The following is a 23,547-nucleotide window of genomic DNA, read 5'->3' on the forward strand; positions in this document are numbered from 1 at the left end:
GGATAATACTAGTGCCATTCACATTTCAGCCAATCCCATCTTCCATGAACGCACTAAACATATCAAGGTTGATTACCACTTCATCCGTGAGGTGTTTGAAGCTCAGACTATCTCTCTTCCTCATGTGTCTAGCAATCTTCAAGTGGCAAATATTTTCACCAAGGCTCTCACACGGCAACCGCATAATTTTCTTACAAACAAATTGATGCTTATGGATAACCAGCATCAATTTGAGGGGGGATGTCAATAGAAGGCCATAAATTATGCCTTGTTAATAGCTATTAATCTAAGTTGTATATACTTTCATAAATAGGAGGAGATTTAGCTTACCATGTATAGCTTCCTAAAATCACTCTATGTAAATTAGTTGGCTTACCATATATAGCTTCTTAAGATCACTCTGTGTAATTAACACGTACAGATTTAAGTTTCCTTGTATAACTGGCAGTCTTGCCTATATAATGAAATACCTTCTCAAAAGAGAGGACAATTCGAACCATTTTGTTAGGTATTTGGCATCTCTTTGGGCATCTAGTGCTGGTCATTTCAAGAGCATTCCTTTGACGCTGCCAACATGATTAGAACGCTTTATTGAGCTTCAGTATTTCTTTTTTTTTTTTTTTTTTTAGTTAAAGAAGAATTTCATTTATAATTTAAGAATATACAGCCGGGAGAATAAGACTTCTCCTTGACAAAGTCCTTAACAAAGTATGGAAAATTCCAGATAAAAAAACTAAGGAAAACAACTGGAAAACTAAAAATACAAATAAAACCAGCACAAACTAACAATCAAACGCGTACTGCCAATCGCGTTGAACATCAGAAAAGCTCACCCCCTTAAAACTCCACTGCCCTGCACACAATTCATCCCAATTTTTTAAATTAATAAAATTAACTAACTACACAATTATTGATCTAAGATCATGTCTTTTCTCTTCCTCCTCACCAATGGCAATGCCACAATTATAGCTTCCCACTAACATCATATTTTCTCTCTATATGATGGTGATTTGGTCCCAACCTCCATTATCATCATTGCCAAACTAAGTTGCCTTAATGGGATTCAAACCTCCAAGCCCCTCAATCTCCTTGCCTATAATCATAACCCATGAATATTCTATCCTAACCATGTTGTTAGAGCAAGCATCAATTCATCAACATTCTATTATTTTTGTAATTTTCATTTGCAACAAGGAGGTGGCATATGTTAGTAAGGCCCTATTGGATCAAGGATTTTGTTTGGGAAAAGAAAAAAAAAATCTACTTTTCATTGTATTGTCTCTCGATATTAAATGCTATTAAGAATGAAATTTGTTCTATACGATTAGAAATTAAGAAAAATCAAATGTTAATGACATGTATCAAAACTTTATTCATTTTTTTTTTTTTATCCATTTTATTTCCCTTGTTACTTCCTTTGATAACTAAACAAGACAAGTGAATTCCATTCCTTTCCCTAATGTCTCCAAGCTCCAAACAAGGCTTAAAGCTTCTCAAGATAAATCTAAACAATACACTCTTAGAAGCTCACACTCAAGAACATGCTCTAGCAATTTCAATCTTCGGAGGCTCAATCAATCCAATTTTAGATGATGAACTCAAGAGTCATATATTTTTACTAGTGTTTGAGCACAAATGATTTTATGATTTTTTTTCTTTACTTTTCCTATTCATGTTCCCTGTTTTATTGCCATGGAAAATGAGGAAAATAACGGCTAGAGAACTGATACATATGTATCTAATATGTTTAGTTATAGATTTTGAGATTTTGATGTCTATTATTATTGTTTTGTGGAAGTTCACAACTTGCAATTCTACAGAACTAAGTGGGCATGCAATTTCCTATTTTTTGTGCAGGTTCAGCAGATTGTGGAGATATTTGTTGCTTGATTTTGGAAAAGAAATAGAAGGAATTTTTTTCCTGTGCGAAACATACTTGCTTTTTCTTTATTCCCTTAATATGTAATTAACTAAAGAAACATAATAAAGACAATTTTTTTAATAATTAAAAGATCACGTGAGGTTAAGATCTTAACTTATTAATTAAAATAATTTAATTTGATATCGGTTAAAGTATCAATTAAGTATCACATAGAAGTAAGGAAAGATTACGTCCCTTGATTTCCAAAAACTAATATTTTTTGGATGAATAAATTTACTTTTTTTTATTTTCATAAAACAAACTTAATTAAGAAAATAGAGCAACACTGTAAGTTTAAGTAATTCTTCAACACCACAATTAATTTGGTGTGAATTAACAAAAATATTATTAAAAAAATAGATAAAATTTTAGGGAAACATATTGATTGCAAATTTTGGAAAATCAAATAGAAGGAAAATATTTTTTTTTTGTAAAAGTATTTGCCTTTTTTTCTCTTCTTAATAAATTAATTGATTAAAGAAACATAATAATTCACACATGCCTTAGCACATTGGATCCTAACATTTTTTAAAATAATTTATTTGAAAATTTATTTACGTTTTGATTAAGGATCACACAAACTATGGAAGATTTGATTTTCTACAAATCAAAAGACAACTATTGTGTACCTTGTATCTAACAACACTTGCTTTATTTTGCAACTGCATCAACAACATAGACATTATTTAGTGCAGCTTTGAAGCTATCTCTCATCGAAGACCATGGAAGCGCCCAGCCTTAGCTTTGTCAGAGCCCTACTTCTCAGCTTTGAGTAGTAGCTTCATGGAGCCCTTGACTGGCCTATGACCCCTTCCTCCCCCTCCCCCTTTTGTAGCTCTCTCCTCTCAAAGGCCACGGAAGCCTGGCAGCTTTAGTTTCATCAAAGCCCTAGAGTGACTCACAACCCCTTCCCCGACTTCGCAACTCTCTCCCAACCTTGAACCTCTTTCCCAGACTTGAAGCCTCTTCTCTCTTGAAGGCTTGAAGCCTCTCCTCTCTCCCAGCCTCAAAACCTCTTACTCTCTCGAAGGTTGAAGCCTCTTCTTTGTTCAGCAGCTGTCTTTCCAGTGCACACCCTCCCCTCCACCATGTGACACAGAGCAGGTTGGCCATATTCATCAAAAGGAAGTCCTTCAACTTAGCACTTTATAGCCAGAAGGTCGACCTCCTCAGAGTCACTGAAAATCACAAAGGCAGGAGGGTCTCCATCTTTTTTGATGTGGGTGAAACTGAATGGCTCTTGGCTGCCCTAAATGATTTCTGGAGCCCCTTCAGCGTCAGGCCCTTTTCTCTTGGCTCCGACGCTAGAGGTCAAAGGAGAAGATGTTGCTGCTCCAACTTAAAGAAATCAATTTTGGCAAGTTCCTTGCCCTAGTTGAAATCAATGAAGGAGGCCAGAGGGTCATTGCAAACCTGAGGGTCTTGACTTGAAAGGCTAGTCTAAGTTCTGCTCAACAACGGAGCTAGGTCGTAGAGTGACCCCTAGCCTTCCAAGTCATTCTAAAGGTGTGATCAGGGTCATTGTTCAAGACTTACCAATCGAGCCTCCCTGCTGATCCCAAAATAGCTACATTATTCCCCCTCCCAGAGGTATAGTGTGTGTGTCCTCACTTCCAGGGCTGCATCAGGCTTTCCATCTCCAAGTCATAGTCAAAGTTGGTGGAGAAGGTGCGTGAGCAACATGATCCTTCACACATGTCGTCCATGAGGCTGCCACGATTCCTCCCTTCAAATCTTCTGGGCTCAGCTCTCTTTGCCTTATACCTTGCACAAGCTTCAAGGAGTTGGGAGCTAGTTTTTCTTCAAGCCCCTTGTTCACACCTAGGTGGTTTCACTTACGGCCACCACTTTTTGAGTCAGCCTCCGCCCACCACCTGATAAGCCTGCTGCTTTCACCCCTTTCCTCTCCAGCTATGGTCCTTTTGGTTCTTTGGACTCGCCGCAGGTCCTCTTTGGGAATTCTAACTTTCAGCAGGTCCAGCAAGACCCAATTGAGCAGGCTTGCCCTATTCAAGCCAGTTACCATTCTTTTTGCAAGACTCTCAAACTAGATCTGTTGAATGCTAATTGGGTGCTCCGTAAAATGAACTTGGTAAGAGAAAATTATCTGGGTACTTTCGAAGGATTTGAAGAAAAAGCAAGGCGATTATTTGAGGAGAGAAGAAGGCAAGACTTCTAGGAAAAAACAGCAAGGCAGCAGCTGCTTGAAAGGCATGCGTATGGAATTAAAGAGACTGGATTGCTCAGTGAACTATGACAAGTCGGGAGAGTACTCTGATTTGGGAGAGGCTGGAAGCAACTGGGTTGGGGATTTATCATATGTTGAGGATGTTAATCTCATGGAATGTGAAGGGACTTATTGACAAAACAAAAAATCCGTAATCAGATCATTTCTCAATGACTGGAAAGGGGATGTTATTTGTTTTCAAGAAACAAAGGTGAATTCCATGGATAGTGAGTAGGTAAACAGTTTATAGGAAATTAAGTATTGTAAATGGATTTCATTGAATGTGACAGATAATGCAGGAAGTATTCTCATCATATGGAATGACCTGGTTCAGGAATTGTTGGAGCATTCCATCGATGCTTTGTCAGTCACCTGTTTGTTCAAGAGTCCTGAAGATAATTTCATTTGGAACTTTGCTGGGGGTGGGTCTACAGCCCATGTGAAGGGCCTTTCAGACATCCTTGTGGAAAGAACTAATGGAAAATAAAGACAAATGGGATAATCCATGGTTTATTGGGGGTGATTTCAATATGATCCTTTATCCTCATGAAAGGAATGGGACTTCTTCTGAATCAATTTGCATGCAGGAGTTTTGTCATTTTGTCAACGCTTAACGCTCTTATTGACCTCCATCTTATTTGTTGTCCCTTCACACGATCAAACACAAGGTCACACTCAAGGATTGATAGATTCTTAATTTCCTTCGACTAGGAGGAACACTTCTCGAAGATTATCCAATCCTTGCTTCCCCACGCTATCTCGAACACTGTCCAATACTCATTGGCACAGGGGGAATTAAGTGGGGGCCAACCCCTTTCCGCTTTAAGAATATATATTCAAACATGAAGGATTTGATGAACAGGTCAAGAATTGTTATCTAAAGCTACAAATCGAAGGGAAGGACAGCTTTTCGGTTGCCTCAAAGCTGCAATTGCACATAGAAAAATTGAAATGGTGGAACAAAAACGTTTTTGCTCTCAAAAAATATATTGCCCATATCATCACCTCAAAGGAAATGATTTCGAGGCAAAAATCTAGGGCTCTTTGGTTGAAGGAGGGGAATAGAAATCCTAGTTTCTTCCACCATGCAGCTAATGTGCACCGTAAAATTAATTTGGAGGTCTAAATTGGAGGGTGGACTGGGTCTTGGAAATTTGATGTCTAAAAACATCGTCATTTTAGCTAAAAATGGTTATAGTGTTTTCCCCTAGAAGATCACTCCCTTTGGCATAATGTGATTAGAAGCAAGTATGGGGTGGGTGAGAAGAGGTGGGGTACCAATGTTGGTTTGTGATGTTCATTGGAGAACCCATGGAGATCTATTTCTCAAATTTATACCTTGTTTACACCTCACATTAAATTTGCAGTGGGGATGGGTTCTCGGATTCGATTTTGGAAAGATCCATGGTTAAGGAAAGATATTCTAGCCACATATTTTCCTCATTTCTTTCGTTTGATCTCAGGGCAAGATAGTATGATTTCTTTCTTTGTGGTTGACTCAAGTAGCCCTTTGATTTCATGGAACTTTCATTTCAAAAGATCTCTTAGAGATAGAGAATTGTTGGAACTTTCCTCCTTGTTGTCGTTACTGAACAACTGTCATCTTTCTTTAGCTAGGGATACTTGGTCTTGGGTTTCGGACCATTTGGGGGTGTATTCTTGTAATCTTTTTGTTTTTTTTTTTTTTTTTTGAGTTTTTGACCCATTGCAAATATTGTTTTCCCATATATTCATTTATTTGGAAGGCAAAAGCTCCACTAAAAATTAAAGGTTTTATATGGCTGATTGTGCCTGACAAAATCAACAATAACCTGTTGCAGATTAGGAGACATTTGAAGGCCTTATTTCTAGATGTTTAAGTGCAATGCTATTTGAATTCCGAAATGGCAGCTCACCTATTTCATTTATTTGGTGCGATGGAATAATCTTCGGTCTGCCCGGAATCAATGGAGGAATTGTTGTCTATTTCTTACGAGGGGTTTGGTAGAAGGAAGAAGAGGGTTGCACTTCGGATATGCGATATTTTTGCAGTGTTGTGGGGATTATGGTTAGAGCGAAATGCACGGATTTTTTTAAGGAGAAAATTCATTTGGAAGCTGGTTTGGAAGAAGGTTCACTACCTAGCTCCTTTATGGTGTGTTGGGTTCAATTGCTTTAAGGGAGTTAGTTTTTCGAAGGTTCAACGAGAATGGAGGAATTTTTTACTCTGAATATTATGGTTTTCGAAGGTTCAACGAGAATGGAGGAATCTTTTACTCTGAATATTAAGGTTTTTCCAGTTTTTGTTTTACTAGTTTATTTTTTCTGGATTTTCCCACAATTTTGACGGAGGGAGTCTTTTTCTCCTTTTTGTCAATTTTCCTCTTACCAATAAAATCTCTTCTTTTAAAAAAACAAATATATTTAATTTAATATGACAACCAGCGTACAAGTGGAATTGAGAGATATAGGGGGATGAGGGGGAAATAGAGAGAGACATTCGCAACTTTTTCAAAGCTTTGTACCACTGAACTAGAGTTATGGAGACCAATAGTTGACGGTGTTATGTTTAGAAACCTGACCCTCTCCAAAGCTCTGTGGCTTGAACCTTGAGAGGCCTTTTGAGGAAGAAAAAATTGTTCAAGCTCTCAAGAGTTGCAATGGGAATAAAGCCCCCAATCCTAATGGTTTTAATAACGAACTAGGGCCTCCTCAAGCAAAATATCACTGGGGGTTTGAAGATTTCCATAGAACAGCCAATTTTGTGTCTAGTATCAACTCAACTACCTTCTTGATTCCTAAAAAAGCGAGGGCTAGCAACATCAGAGACTTTTGCCCGATCATCTTGTTTGGTAGTTTGTACAAAATCCTACCCAAAGTCCTAGCAGCTAGGCTAAAACATGCAATTTCGGAAGTTGTCAGGGAGCACCCGCCCACCTTCATTGCAAGTAGGCAAATCATGGACATTGCCCTGATTGCCAATGAAGTTGTAGATAGGTACCTACATTAAGGGTGGGATAAGAGGAGTGGGGTGCAAGCTAGATATCGAGAAAGCTTTTGACCATGTTAACTGAAATTTTCAGTTGTACACTCTCAAAAGAAAGGGTTTTAAGGAATTTTGGTGCAGATGGACCCGTCAGTGTATCTCTACCCCATCCTTCTTGATACTGGTAAATGGCTGCCCTTTTGATTTCTTCATATCATCTCATGGTTTAAGACAAGGTTACCCCCTTTCCCCCCTTTTGTTTATCACAGGTCCTGGAAGTTCTAAGTCTTATGACAATTAATGCAAATGAAGGCGGCTTTCTCAAGGGACACAGCATTGGAAGGAATAATGACTATGGAAATCAACCCCTTTCTTTTTGTAAATGGCACCATCATCTTTTGTGACGATGATCCACATCAAATTCTTAATCTTAGATGCATCCTCCTTAGTTTAGAGGTGATTCCAAGCTTAAAAGTGAATCTAGGCAAAAGTGAAATCACTTCAATGGGGACTTGTGATCGTGGTCCTTTGCTTGCAAGTCTCCTTGGCTGTAAGCTCGAAGCCTTCCATGTTACCTATCTCAGCCTCCCCTTAGGAGCAAGTTTAAGGATAATAGTTTTTGGATTGCCATTGTTGGCAAGTTTGAAAAGAAACTCGCCCGTTAGAAAATGAATTTTTTGTCAAAAGGTGGTAAGACTCACTCTCATTAGAAATATTCTATCCAATCTCCTGATTTACTTCACATCTCTTTTCCCTTTCCCCAATACAATTCCCAAAGATCGAAGGGTATTCAAAGAAGATGCCCTTGGAGGAACATGGGTGAGGTTTTCAAATATCATCTTGTTAAAAGGGGGTGGTGTTAAACAATCTTTACAAAAGGGCAGCCTTGGCCTCAGATCCCTTACTATCTTTAGTAAGGCCCTCTTAAGGAAATGGCTTTGGAAATTCATGATAGAGAAAAATCATTCAGGGGGATGTAATTATTGCCAAGTATGGTCTCCATCATAATGGTTGGACCTCAAAAGGATTCAAAGGAAGCTCATGGTAAAGGTGTTTGGAGATATATCAAAAGAGAATGGGAGAGTTTCTTCTCTCTCATCTAATTTCATTTGAAAAATGGAGAGGTTGTGTTCTTCTAACATGATATCTGGTGTGGCAATTCCCAGCTCAGCTCATATGTTCATTCCATCTTCAAACTAGCTTGTGACAAAGATGCCCCTATTAGCTAACACATGGGAGTTCATCAGTCAGGGGATTGTAGGGGATATTCCTATAGTTGTTAGAATCTTACGATTCACAATTTGATTCATACGATTCATATCAATTCTACACCAAATCGATTTGAATCTTACTAGAAAATCAAAAATCAACTACCGAATCTATCGATTCACCTCATGAACTATCGAATCGATCCGAATCTATCGATTCACATGATTCTAGACCTATCGTATCCTGACAAACCCGACTAGTTTTAAAACCCCAAAAACATCATTCCTTTATTTTTTACCATTTCTTGTCAGTTTTATGCTTAAAAAGAGGAGAAAATAGAACTTTAGCTCTTATCTTGCCTTAACAAAACCATTCTTCGCTCTAGGAGTATAGTGTTTTGCCATTGAGGAGTGGAACACTCACCAGCTAAAAGGTGGTATCCATGCTTCGTTGTGTTGTTAAGTTCCAAAAGTTGGGTCTTTTAGTAGTTTGTTTAATTATTAACATTTTTTAGGTTAATTATTTTTCATTTTTAATTCGAGAAATATATGCATGAAATATTTTTTTAAAATTGTTGATAAACTCCAAAAGTTCATTTATTTATTATTTTTTCCTGATTCTTTCTCTTAACAGCAGAAAGTTCATTATTTTTGTAATATTTTCTTAGTCATTCTCTTACCTTTCATTTGTTTAGGGAAAGCATACACATTAAATATGATTCGTTTATTATCATAATTTAAATGTATTTTATTATTTTGCTGCTTGTTTGTAGATCAATATATCATTTAGAATTGGTTTTGGAAAATTTACCGAATCTTATGATTCGATTTGATTCTCGTTTCTAAATTCCCAAAAGTGGAATTTCGATTCATGATTCGAATCTCCATTTGACAACTATGGATATTCCTATGAATAGGAATGCTTTTGATTGCGAACTTGATACTTTTGCAGATTTTTAACAGTCTCTATAAGATTCAATGTCAAGCCAATTTTGATGAGCCAAATGGGTTTTGGGCAAGGACGGAATCTTCTTGGTCAGCTATTTCTACAAACACCTTAACTCCCCGGCTAAGAGCAGCACTAACTTCACTTGGAAGCTGATTAGGAAAACAGCAGCCCCTTCAAAGGTTGCCTTTTTCACATGGGAAGCTACTCTTGGAAGAATCTTTACCATGGACAGTTTTCAGAAAAAAAGTTTATCACTTGTCAATAGATACTTTTTACGCCTAGAGCTAGACAAACTGGTTGATCACGACCTTCTCCATTATTCATGGACCAAAAAATTGTGGAATTTAACCATCTTCATTGCAAAGCAAAAGTGGGTCCTTGTACCAATAGTAGAGGGTGAATTATAGGTTTGAAAGGATTAGATCAAATTAGGAAGGAAGAAATCTCTCTCCCTCATTCCCCTTGCTATTTTTTGGGCAAGTGGAGAGAGATGAACAAAAGAGTCCTCAAAGGAACTATTTCTCCTATTCAAGTTGTCATGGACCATTTGTGTAGTAACCTGACCCTGAAAAAGAAAAAAAAGAAAAAGAAAAAAAAAAGAAAAAGAAAAAGAAAAAAAAGATATTTTGAAGAAGATATTTTGAAAAGATATATTTTTAGATATTTATATATAAATATCTTGGAGGAGATATTTATTTAGATTACTTCAGGGCTAAGTAAGGATTTATTCTATAAATTCTCTTATCCTCTCTCATTCTCTCATTCTGTCTCTCTCTCTCTCTCTCATTTTCTCTCTCTCTCTCTCTAAGATCCTTCGTCGTTCGTCATCCTTTTCCAAAAACGGAGGGTACTGCGTGGATCAGAAGAGGAAACTCTACACTTTTAGTGGATCGGATCGTCGTTTCGGAGAGTTTCGGGTTTTCCCAAGAATCGAGGTAGGAATCTGATCCTAATTTTGATTGGATATTTGGATAGCAGTGGAAAACATAGTAAGGTTATGTTCTGTGGTTTTAGGTTTTCAGGATCTCGGGTTGTCGTTTTGGACCGTTTTCGTACGAAGTTTCATTTCGAATATAAGGTAAGGGGAATTTGATTACAACAGCATTTTTGGAAAACTAAACCGCTAAAAAGCTAGTTTATGTTATTATCTATGATTTAACTACTTATTTGTGAAATTCTACCGAGTAGAAATGCCGGTTTGACGATTTTACGATTTTTGGTAAAAACGAGGATTTCGACATATGATCTCCAAATTTTACAAACATCTTTATTTGTGTTTATACTATAGTAGGAGAAACTCGATTCCTTTATTTATTTAGTTAAACTATGTATATTGAATTTCTATCATTTAGCGGGTTTTTGTATTAAACTTGTGTGATATATGTTGAAATGGAAATGAATGTATTTTCTATACTACTGATATAGAATATGGGAATGAAATTCCAATTTGTTATACTGACAATGTGATAAACAGAGGCTGGTGATACACCGAGCCGCATCAGTAAACAAAGAGGGGTAAACCAGGTGGAAAGACGCCGGTTTGAACCCACTGGAATTGTTTCTATACTATTGATATAGATTATGGGAGATAAAATCATATTTGTATAAATTGAATTTATGATACACACCACAGCTTGAGAGTCCCAAGAGGGTTGAAAAATACTTTCTTTGCAGGGTGAAATGAAACCACTGTTATATGATACGGCACGATATCGTAGCTAGATGTACACATGCAACCACACGTACTAAACGATGTGGGTACCAAGATGGTCGGCTAGCAGGGTGAAAACATTGGCTGATATTGGGCCAATGGAGGCAGTCGGATTGTATGTAGGTACTCGACAGTGTCTGCACGAACAGGGCATTGGACGAGTACCAGTGCACAACCCGAGCCACGGGGTAAAACTGGTTATAGGGATATTTTGCTGTTGGTCATCTGATAAATCATTAAATGGTCGAAAGACAGATGTGGGAATTTTGTAATATGAATGATGATATACCTTATGCATTACTGTATTGAAAATATTTGATTTATATTCCAGATGTTGAATGAAAATATGCATGTATGCAGTCACACACTGTTGTAACCCCTTTTTCCTTACTGAGAGGTGTCTCACCCTATCTTACAACCTTTGTTTTCAAGTCCGTCCGTGCGTCGGTCCTAGTAGATAAAGGGACTGAGGTGGTTATTTTGGTTAGCTTACGTAAGCATCTAAATTTTGTACTAAACTTGATGAAAGTCCTTTTTGGAGGGTTGTAATATGACGATCACTCTAAGTCCGAATGTATGTAAATTATGGATGTATTAGTGAACTCTGGTATAAGGCTAGTAGTAATCCCAATAGATGTTTATGTTTTTCCACGACATTTACATCATGATTATGTATTATTTACACCCGTATGTCCCTGTTTAGGGCGGGTTGTTTCCATATCTTGAACAGATATAGATATTATGTAATGAAAGAGTGACACCTGGGTCCGTATAAAGGACCGGGTCGTTACAATTTGATTGCTATAATCTCTAGCTAGCATTTTGGGCTGGGTGGAAGGACCACTTGGTAATCCTTGATTTTCTTGATACATTTCACTAACGGATGTTTCTCTCTTGTCGTTTTCTTTGTACTTGAGTGGCAACCCCTTGATGCCTATTTTTAATATAATTAATCTTTGTTGCTCAAAAAATGATATCTACAAATCAAATAGAAGGAAGTTTTTTCAGATAATAAAATTCCATTAAATAAAATAAAACAATATGGGGGAAAGGCATTCCCAAAAATCAACTAAAAGCAATTACAAATGTTGCCCTTTGAGGATCAAACACCAAAAACACCCCCCCCCCCCACCCAAAAAAAAGTGCCAAATGACAGACAACTCCATCCCATAGCAAGTGGAAAGAAGCTGCTTGAGCCTTGAAAACTCTCGCATTTTGCTTGAGCCAAATTTATATGATCTTTGGGCCAAAAGTATTTGATCTTTTCCTTTTCTTTTTTTTTAATGTTGAGTTAGGGTGAGTTTGGCCTCCCATTTTTGCCTCAACTCCTCTTTTTTAAAAGTAAAAGCTCGATATAACATGTTTGGTAAACAGCTTTTTTGGATTTTAAAACGCCAACTTTTAACTTCTTTGGGGAACTTTTAAAAGGTGGGTTTGAAGCTTTTAAAAGCTAAAAGCTAGCCTTTTCCCAATTTTCTATTCTATTGTTGCCCTTAGTTTTTTTTTTTTTCAAATATTACAACATGTATAAGGACTTGGGAAATGTAAAATGTATAAAAAGTGAGGGTGGTCTTGGTTAAGGACGAAGACATTAAAGAAAGATGGCAAAGTTACTTTAGCAAGTTGTTTAATGAAAACCAAATAGAAGGCTTAAACTTAGAATTGTCAAATAAGGAAAAGACTAAAAATATGAGATTTATTCACAAAATTAGAGTTAACGAAGTTAAGTTTGCACTAAAAAAGATGAAAAATGGGAAAGCTATGGGACCAAATAACATCCCAATTGAAGTTTGAAAATGCTCAAGTGATAACGGAATTATATGGTTAACTAATTTATTTAATACAATTATAAAAACTAAGAAAATGCCAAATGAATGAAGGAAAAGCACTTTAATACCTATATACAAAAATAAAGGAGATATTCAAAATTGTAATAACTATCGTGGAATTAAACTTGGGAGTCATACGATGAAATTATGGGAAAAGGTAGTTGAACAAAGATTAAGGTTAGAAACAAAGGTTTCAGAAAATCAATTTGGTTTTATGCCAGGGAGATCTACCACAGAAGCTATATATCTTTTAAGAAGATTAATGGAAAAGTTTAGGGAAAAGAACAGGGACTTGCATATGATATTTATTGACCTTAAGAAAGCATAATAGGATACCTAGGGAAGTTCTATGGTGGGTTTTAGAAAAAAAAAAAAAGGGTGTATGCAATAGGTATATTGACGTCATTAAGGATATGTACGATGGAATAATGACTACTGTAAAAACTATAGACGGAGAAACTAGAGAATTTCCAATCATCATAGGTGTACATCAATGATCTGCTTTGAGTCCTTATCCTTTTACTTTAGTGATGGACCAACAGACTAAGAGTATTCAAAAAGAGGTTCCATGGTGTATATTGTTTACCAATGATATTGTATTAATTGATGAAACTAGGGACGGAGTAGAGACTGAGTTAGAATTATGGAGAGTAGTTTTGGAATCTAGAGGCTTTAGTATAAGTAGAAATAAGACAGAATATATGAAATGTAATTTTAGTGATGATAGGAGGAATATTGGAAACAAAGTTAAACTTGATGATGAAGAAATATATAGCACTTGTAGATTTCGATACCTTGGATCTATCATGCAAGCTAAAGGAGAAATTGAAGATGATGTAATGCATAGAGTTAAAGCAAGTTGGGTAAAATGGAGAAATGTTTCAAGTGTGCTCTGTGATCGTAGAATACCCTTAAAATTAAAATGAAAGTTTTAAAGGACAGCTATAAGACCAGCTATACTATATGGATCAAAAATGTTGGGCAACGAAGAAACTGAATATCCAAAAAGTAAAAGTTGTTGAGATGAAAATGCTTAGATGGATAAGTGGTATAACATTGAAAGATAAATTAAAGAATGAACATATTCGCAGTAAGTTAGGTGAAGCTCCTATAGAAGATAAGATAAGGGAGAGACAACTCAAATGGTATGGACACTTGCAACGTAGGTCACATAGTGCGCCAGTGAGGAAGAGTGAGTTAGTTACTATGGGGGGCAGTAGCAGGGGTAGGGATAAACCTAAAAAATCTTGGGAAGAGATAGTGAGTAAGGATTTAATATCACCAAATATGTCAAAAGAAATGGTCCATGATCGCATAAATTGGCGGAAAAAGATTCATATAGCCGACCCCACCTAGTGGGACTTGAGGCTTGGTTTTGCTATTGTTGTGCAACATGATCAATGCATTAATTAAATTTCCAAAAAATATATATCCATTTTAGTCATTTTAAATATTTTCAGGCACTTTCCAACTTTCTAATCGAACACTCAAAATTTGCTTTTTCTTTCTAATAATTCCTTTTTCAAAGGAGCCAAATAATTTTTACAATGATCTTAATCAGCTAATTTTCATCAATTCCTTTTTAAAAAGTTCCTTTTCAAAAGCCACAAGACGGGGCCAAACTAAGAGCAGATTTGAATGGACACATTGGAAGGGACAATTTATGAGAAGATACATTGAAGATATGGATATGGAGATAGAGATAAAAATGAGTCTGAGGATTTACAAGTATTCATTGTAAGAAAATCATATGACATTGAGGATATAGATATGGAGATAAAAATGCATCTGGGGATATAATCTTATACTTCGCCATGTCATTATTTTATTACAATGAATACTTGCTTTAAGAAGAGAGAAGAACACCTAATAACCTTCAAAAGTGGGCAAAATAAAAATCAAATAGAATTTTTCTTAACTAGGATGGTAGATCATTTATCATGTAAGGATTGTGAAGTTATCCTAGGTGAAAGCTAAACTAAACAACATAGAGTTTTAGTGTGTAATATATGTATTAAAAAATGGAAGAGAAAGGATAAAATAAATCAATGCAAGAGAACTAGGTGGTGGAGTTGGAACCTAAAGGGAGAAAATATAATAAAATTTAAAGATAAAATGATCAAAGATAGTGATTGGACAATAAAGGAGGAGTAGAAACAAACACTCTTTGGAGTAGGATAGCTAGCTCTATTAAAATGATAGCAAAAGAGATTTTAGGTGAATTAAGAAGAAGATTTTCGAAAAATAAAGAAAGTTGATGGGATCAAGATGTTAAAAAGTTGTAAAGACAAAAATAAATTAGTATGGCAATTGTGAAAAAACATGGAAAACTTCGAAAAGTATAAAGAGGCGAGAAAAGATGCAAAAAAGGTCGTTAGTGAAGCTAGATATAGATCATTTAATAATTTATATGCTAGATTAGATGCAAGAGAATGGGAAAAAGATATATTCGAACTCGCTAGAGCTGGAGAAAGAAAGTGTAAGGACTTAGGTAATGTAAAATGTATAAAAAGAGAGGATAATATTGTCTTGGTTAAGGAAGAAGACATAAAAGAAAGATGGCAAAGTTACTTTAGTAAGCTATTTAATAAAAACCAAGTAGAAGGCTTAAACTTAGAATTGACAACTGAGAAAAATGCTAAAAATATGAGATTTATTCGCAAAATTAGAGTTAACAAAGTTAAGTTTGCATTAAAAAAGATGATAAGAGGAAAAGCTATAGGACCGGATAACATCCTAATTGAGTTTGGAAATGCCTATGTGATAACAGAATTATATGGTTAACTAATTTATTTAACACAATTATAAAAACCAAGAAAACATCAAAACGGATGGAGGAAAAGCACTTTAATACCTATATACAAAAATGAAGGAGATATTCAAAATTGTAATAACTATCGATGAACGGTATATGGTGGGTTTTAGGAAAAAATAGTGTTTGTAGTAGGTATATTGATGTCATTAAGGATATGTGCAATGGAGTAATGAATAGTGTTAGGACTATAAATGGAGAGACTAGGGAATTTTCAATCACAATAGGTGTACATCAATGATCTTCTATAAGCCCTTATTTTTTGCTTTAGTGATAGATGAACTTGCTAGAAGTATCCAAAATGAGGTTTCATGATATATGTTGTTTGCAGATGATATTGTCTTAATTGATGAAACTAGGAGTGGAGTAGAATCTAAATTAGAATTATGGAGGGATGCTATAGAATCTAAAAGCTTTATGATAAGTAGAAATAAGACAGAAGATATGAAATGAAATTTTAGTCATAGTAGGAGGAATATCAAAGGATAAAAAAAAATGGAAGAAAAAGGATAAAATAAACCAGTATAAGAGAACTAGGTGGTGGAACCTAAAAGGAGAAAATATAATAAAATTTAAAAATAAAATGATCAAAGATAGGGATTGGACTATAGAGGATGGGATAGATACAAATACTCTTTAGAGTAGATTAGCTAGCTCTATTAGAAAGATAGCAAAAGAGATTTAGGTGAATCAAGAGGAAGATTCTCAAATACCAAAGAAAGTTGGTGGCGGGATAAAGATGTACAAAAAGTCATAAAGACAAAAAGAATTTGGTATAAAACGTGGCAAAATTGTAGAAATAGGGATAACTTTGAAAAGTATAAGGAGGCAAGAAAATATGCAAAAAAATGTCATTAGTGAAGCTAAATTCAGATCATTTAATAGTTTATATGAAAAATTAGATACAAAAGAAGGGGAAAGAGATATATTTAAACTTGCTAAAGCTAGAGAAAGAAAGAGTAAGGACTTGGGCAATGTAAAATGCATAAAAAGTGAGGATGATACTGTCTTGGTTAAGGACGAAGACATTAAAGAAAGATGGCGAAGTTACTTTAGTAAGTTGTTTAATGAAAACCAAATAGAAGGCTTAAACTTAGAATTGTCAAATGAGAAAAAGACTAAAAATATGAGATTTATTCGCAAAATTAGAGTTAACAAAGTTAAGATTGCACTAAAAAAGATGAAAAATGGGAAAGCTATAGGACCAGATGACATCCTAATTGAAGTTTGGAAATGCTTAGGTGATAACGGAATTATATAGTTAACTAATTTATTTAATACAATTATAAAAACTAAGAAAATGTCAAATGAATGAAGGAAAAGCACTTTAATACTTATATATAAAAATAAAGGAGATATTCAAAATTGTAATAATTATCGTGAAATTAAACTTATGAGTCATACAATGAAACTATGAGAAAAAGTAGTTGAACAAAGATTAAGGTTAGAAACGAACGTCTCAAAAAATCAATTTGGTTTTATACATGGGAGATCTACCACAGAAGCTATATATCTTTTAAGAAGATTAATGGAAAAGTTTAGGGAAAAGAAGAGAGACTTGCATATGATATTTATTGACCTTGAGAAAGCATATGATAGGATACCTAGGGAAGTTCTATAGTGGGTTTTAGAAAAAAAAAAAAAAAGGTGTATGTAGTAGGTATACTAATGTCATTAAGGATATGTATAATGGAATAACAACTAACGTAAGGACTATAGATGGAGAAACTAAAGAATTTCCAATCACCTTAGGTATACATCAAGGATCTACTTTGAGTCTTTATTTTTTTGCTTTAGTGATGGAACAATTAACTAAGAGTATTTATGGTGTACGTTATTTGCAGATGATATTATATTAATTGATGAAATTAAGGACAGAGTTGAGGCTGAGTTAGAATTATGGAGAGAAGCTTTGGAATCTAGAGGCTTTAGGATAAGTAGAAATAAGACAGAATATATGAAATGTAATTTTAGTAATGATAGGAGGAATATTGGAGACAAAGTTAAACTTGATGATGAAGAAATAAATAGCACTTGTAGATTTCGATACCTTGGATCTATTATGCAAGCTGAAGGAAAAATTGAAGATGATGCAATGCATAGAGCGAAAGCAGGTTGGGTTAAATGGAGAAGTGCTTCAAATGTGCTCTGTGATCATAGAATATCCTTAAAATTGAAAGGGAAGTTTTATAGGACAGCTATAAGACCAACTATGCTATATGGATCAGAATGTTGGGCGACGAAGAAACATAATATCCAAAAAGTAAAAGTGGCCGAAATGAGAATGCTTAGATGGATGAGTGGTATAACATTGAAAGATAAATTAAGGAATAAACATATTCGCGGTAAGTTAGGTGTAGCTCCTATAGAAGATAAGATAAGGGAGGGACGACTCAAATGGCATGGACACTTGCAACGTAAGCCGCATAGTGTACCAGTGAGGAAGAGTGAGTTAGTTACTCTACGGGGCAGTAGAAGGGCTAATGATAGACCTAAAATAACTTCGGAGGAGATAGTGAGTAAGGATTTAATATCCCTGAATCTGTCAAAAGAAATGGTCCATGATCGCATAAATTGATGAAAAAGGATTCATATAACCGACCCCACTTAATGGGACTTAAGGCTTGGTTTAGTTTTTTTTGTTGTTGTTGTTATTGTTGTTTAGGAGGAATATCAAAGGCAAAAACTTGATCATGATAGACTTCAATACCTTGGATCAATAATGCAAGTTGAAGAATAAATTGAAGAAGATGTATTGCATAGAGTAAAAACATGTTAGGTAAATAAGTGCTTCCAATGTGTTGTGTGATCGTAAAATACCCTTAAAATTAAAAAAGAAGTTCTATAGGATGGTTGTAAGACCAGCTATGTTGTATCGATCAGAATGTTGAGCAACTAAGAAACAACACATCCAAAAGGAAAAAGTTGCTGAGATGAGAATGTTAAGATAAATGAGTGGTATAACATTAAAAGATAAATTAAGGAATGAACATATTCGCGATAAGTTAGGCGTAACTCCTATAGAAGAAAAGGGAGGGATGGCTCAGGTGGTTTAAGCACTTACAACATAGGTCAAGTAGTGCGCCAATGGGGAAGAGTGAATTAGTTACTATGAGAGGTAGTAGAAAGGGTAGAGGTAGATCTAAAATAACTTGGAATGAGATAGTATGAATTTAATAGCCTTAAATCCATCTAAGGAAAACTGACCCCACCTAGAGGGACTTAAGGTTTGGTTTGTTGTTGTTGTTGTATTACCTCCAAAAATATATTAAGGAAATTTTAAGTAATTATTTAATATTTTCAATTAATTTAAAACAAATTAAGAAACATTCTAATTAAATAATTACAAAAAAATTAAGAAACATATCTATTGCTTGATTTTGAGAACTTAAATGAAGGAAATAACTATTTGTGTGAAACATATATGCTTTTCTTTCTTTTCTTAACAACTTAATTAATTGAAAAACATAATAAAGACAATCTTTTGCAATTAAAAGATTATTACATGGAATTAACATATTAGATCCCAATTTAAGGAAAATAATTTAATTGAAATTTCAAGAATCATTGATGGAATGTATTCTCTACCCATCCCAACATTCAGTGCGTGCACTTTTATTATCAATAGAATTTTACTATTTACTAAACCATATACTGAATTATTATATAATTTACATTTCAATTAATTAAAAAAAAAAAAACCTATTTTGTTTAATCTCATGCATGGCATAGGGTTTTTTCCGTACATTTATATACAAGCATCTTTAGATTACAATGGAACAAGAAAAGGATATGAGATAATGGCAGACTTACTGAAGGGTAGGGACAATTCCAGAGGGGTGCTTGGAAAGATCCACCGGTTGACTACCTTCCAACACTTGATCAGCCATACTATTTTCTCCTTTCCCCAATCTTCAATATGTTCCTTCGATCTTCAATGTACCGTAAAAATTTATAATCAATACCTCTGAGACTTTTTTTGTTCTCCAACCTGAAAAGGTATTTAGCTTGCAACTTGAGAGACTCTCCTCATGGCATACACAACAAAGTAATGCAACCTTATACCACATTCAAATAGATTAACAGAGTATAATTAAAGCAACATTCATACTCTTTGAGAGATTTGGAGGAATTTTGTTGTTGCTTTTCTAGCAAGTATCCAGCAAAAGAAAAAACAAATTTTTCGTAATTTATCTTTGTTCACTTTTGAGAGAAAGGGGGAAAATCTCTGCTTGTGATGTTGGTGCTTGGAGGATTAAATTATTGAGAAACAATCAAGATGAGGGCCCTTAGTCACTATCTTTACAATACACACTATGCTACATATTTAAGGTGTGGATACGTAGCGCTTTGCTCTCGAAACATATACCAACTTCTCCACTAATGAGTCATCTATAATGCTATGCACTTGAAAGGGATGATCAGATAATTGATTTATAAATCCTTCTTGATTGAGACAGCAAGTAAAACAGATATTGCAAGAAACTGGCAACATAATATTTCCCTTTATTCATCAGACAAGGTATCCTTCAATTCTCAGAGCTTCTTCCTAGCACACTTTATCACAAAAGCCAACAACAAACCAGCAATGAATACTTAGAATAGTGCCACAAATTACTATTGAGCACTCCGTACTACATACTTAGTATAGTGATAATATAGTATCAATTTCATACTCCTCAAATACCAAACAGGTCAAGGCACCATCAAGCAGTCAATTAAGTCCAACATATAATAGTTCACATCAAAAAGCATGTCGCTGTTGTTGTTATACAAACATTAAAATTTCATTTTCACCAAGAAAATACAAACTTAATATTTGAACCCCATAGGATGAGGCTTTTTAAGATCTGAACCCTGAGAGTGCAGCCACACTGTCAGTGCGCCACCCCCCCGGGCCCCATTCGACACTTTCCAATGTGATGCTTATATTTATAAATTCTTAACTACATTCTTACTCTAAAAAATCTTAATTCTTTATTTTAAATAAAAAAACAAAGTATAAAATTCTGTCGCCAAAAGAAAAGAATAAGAAATAGTAAAATAGGGATTTAAAATCATTGAAACAGGTCCTTCCCAAAAAAACACAAGTAAACCAGCATCAACTTGCCTAATTAGAAGGCGACACTTCAATATTGGAAGGAAAATACCAACATTTCAAATAGAAATATCTTATATCACAATAATCTCAACTTGAAATACAAGTTATGCGACATAACACCATTAGTCATATGGCTTAAAAGCAAGTAAATTTATAATATTAATATTTATTCCATTCATGGGAATGACAGCTATTTTGATAGTGAAGTATTCCATCATCAAACTGAAAAAGAAATTGACGATTTTTTGTTTACAATTTAAATTATTTTATGAAAGTTCCTTAAGCCCAAATTAATAATAAATTAAAATGTCAGATTCCAACCATCTGCTATTGCTGAACATTGTATAAATATTACACCTTCCAATTACAGATTGAGATATCACAATGTTTTACAATGTAAAGACAGCTATCACATTTCAGTCTATTCAAACAAAGAGCAATGAGCAGGTCAACACTGGGTATGAATACAGCAATCAACAAATTCTTCAAATTTCTGCATTTTTTTTCGGCCAGAAGTTGTTCATTTTGACAGCCTATTACAGAATTACATCAAATTAAACAGCCTTGGCCAACCACACATTTTAGGGAAAATAAGAATAATTTTTATTTAAAACACAAAGGGGCAAGTCCCCCTTGACAGGACCGTAAAAGGACCACAAAATACTGGGATTATCTGTCTTTGTCTCCATTGTTAATCTAAAGGACTGAATTAAGGACTTCTCCATTGAAGCAGATGCCATTGATGCAGATGCCCTTGGTAAGGACTGCATCTATCAAAGGAGTCTCTATTGTTGGCAATCTTTTGGCTAAGTTAGAAACCAAATTATGAGATGCTAAGAGAGTATTGAAGACTGCATGCAACACCTAATTTCCTCAAATTTTCGCAGCAACCAAACAGAGAGAGAGACAGAGAGAGGGCCAACTAGCCTAAATTTGTGAGGTAAACTTTTGTTTAGGGTTAATTAAGATAAGGCAGCACAGGAGGACCCAACATTTTTCAAATGAAAAAATCAAAATTCCAAAAAATTAGTATGGGGATTTTGGAGCGCTCTCAGGCCTTCCCACGCAGAATTACTTTTCTATGCAAATTACCATATTTTTCAAACAATTGCAAAGTAGATAAGGTGATGTTGGGAAGTTGTGATAATTTGCTTTGCTTTGCTATGAATACTAGTTACTATCATTTTTTTTCAGTTTTCTTTTGAAGAGGCTATTAAACCATGTTTTTTTTCAGCATACATGACACAATGTTTTGCATCTAAAAATTTTTAGCAGCGCCCCTAATAAATATGTTGTAGGCACTCCAATTTAGACACAATAAGGTTACAACAGAAGCAACAAAATTGTGTATCAGAGAGCTTTCTCTTGTTCTTTCCTATATTCTGTCTATACAAGAATTAGGAATCGGCCATCCAATTATTCCAGTGGTCTGGGACTCTGGATTTACTCATTCTTTCAGCCTTTCTTAGCCTTCTCAGGGTTAGCTCTTCATACCTCTATTCTAGTTCTAAATATAACAGTAAGCCTCCTTAGATTAACAATTAACATATTATTAACTTCGTCTCCCATCCCCACAACCAAACACAGACCGCTCCCATTACTACCTCTAGACTAAACTAGACTTTCCAAAACTAAGATGGATCGAGTGTCATAATACATAGATTTAACCACTGGCAGTTAACGATGAGGATTCTGATTCCCCCAAGCTTGCTTTCCCCGACCCCCATTTTGCTTATTGAAGAATTAAACATTCCACCCAATGAATTTTCTTCTCCTCATTTGAATCTCCCCAAAAAAGCCCTAAAACAAGCGATCTAATTTATATTAGGGGATTACAAAATACGACATAAGATGACTAAACCCTGCATGAAATTCCTAATTGTGGAATCAAAATTCCTACTGAAGAAGAAGATCCCTAACTTGTTAAAGTTCACCGATTGCCTTGGTTGCATACAATAAGTATTTAAAACCTAATGAGCATTATAAGACCAAACATTGTATAATATGAAAGTGAGCACCAGCAAGAAAGAAAGACAAAGGAGTAGGCTTCCCCAGAAACCCGGACATTTTTATCAAACCAAGCTTAGAAGCCTTAGAAGGAGCAATAGATAAGCTCATGGGCTTTCGATCGAAAGCCTAGAAAGTGCAAGGATGTGTTACGAAATTGTTTGTGTCCACGAACTACCGCTGTAATGAAACGCAATAAAATTATTTCTGAACATCGTTGGGTTTTGACTTGAGAAAGGAGCGATAGACTGAATATTTGTGGATTTTGAATAGAGAAGAAGGGAGCGAGACCTGGGAATTCCGGCGGAAATGCCGTGAAAAAAGACAGCCCAAAAGCGGTTTGCACCTGACAGTTCCGGCAGAGGGGACACCAGAGGGAGACGACCAGAGGTGGTTCTGCGTCTAGAGAGGGAGGGAGGAAGAGCGAGCTACCTCGTTCGAGCAAGGAAGCCAGAAAGGGACAGCAAAGAGGGAGGGTCCGGAATTTATAGACCTCGCAAAGTGGACCCGATAACCCGCGGAGTAGGCGGATAATAGAATTGAACAAGTTCATTCTCTCGTCGTCAATTAATAATTAATTTTTCATAAAGTTTCTCATTTATCAATAATTTGTTTATAATAACAGATTGTTTAATATTATTCCTGGTTTTCATTTTTTGTTACTGTATAGTAAAAAAAATAAAAGGTTATGCTAATTTATATTGTCAGTTTTTTAAAATTTTTTGTTAATTTGTATAAAATTATGAATCAAAAAAAAATAATTTGTTTGTTATTATTTATATTTTTTATTTTTGCACATAAGGAAATAAATTATAAT

General features: G+C 35.1%; 1 protein-coding gene across 2 annotated transcripts in view; it reads right to left on the reverse strand.

Annotated features, from left to right (window-relative positions):
- Positions 1-23,234, reverse strand: part of LOC131168215 (TATA-box-binding protein) — a 44,594-nt gene extending 21,360 nt beyond the window's left edge. The window contains exons 1-2 of one of the 2 annotated variants that reach the window (XM_058127499.1): positions 23,022-23,234; positions 19,436-19,613 (exon numbers count right to left, since the gene is read on the reverse strand). In XM_058127499.1, coding sequence (XP_057983482.1) covers positions 19,436-19,512 — 77 coding nt within the window. In that variant the 5' untranslated portion in view covers positions 19,513-19,613; positions 23,022-23,234. The remainder of the gene's footprint in view (positions 1-19,435; positions 19,614-23,021) is intronic. The other variant, XM_058127500.1, reaches the window with a different exon arrangement.
- Positions 23,235-23,547: the final 313 nt, after the last annotated feature.

The sequence above is a fragment of the Malania oleifera genome, chromosome 11, assembly GCF_029873635.1.
Source record: "Malania oleifera isolate guangnan ecotype guangnan chromosome 11, ASM2987363v1, whole genome shotgun sequence".
Classification (NCBI taxonomy): domain Eukaryota; kingdom Viridiplantae; phylum Streptophyta; class Magnoliopsida; order Santalales; family Ximeniaceae; genus Malania; species Malania oleifera.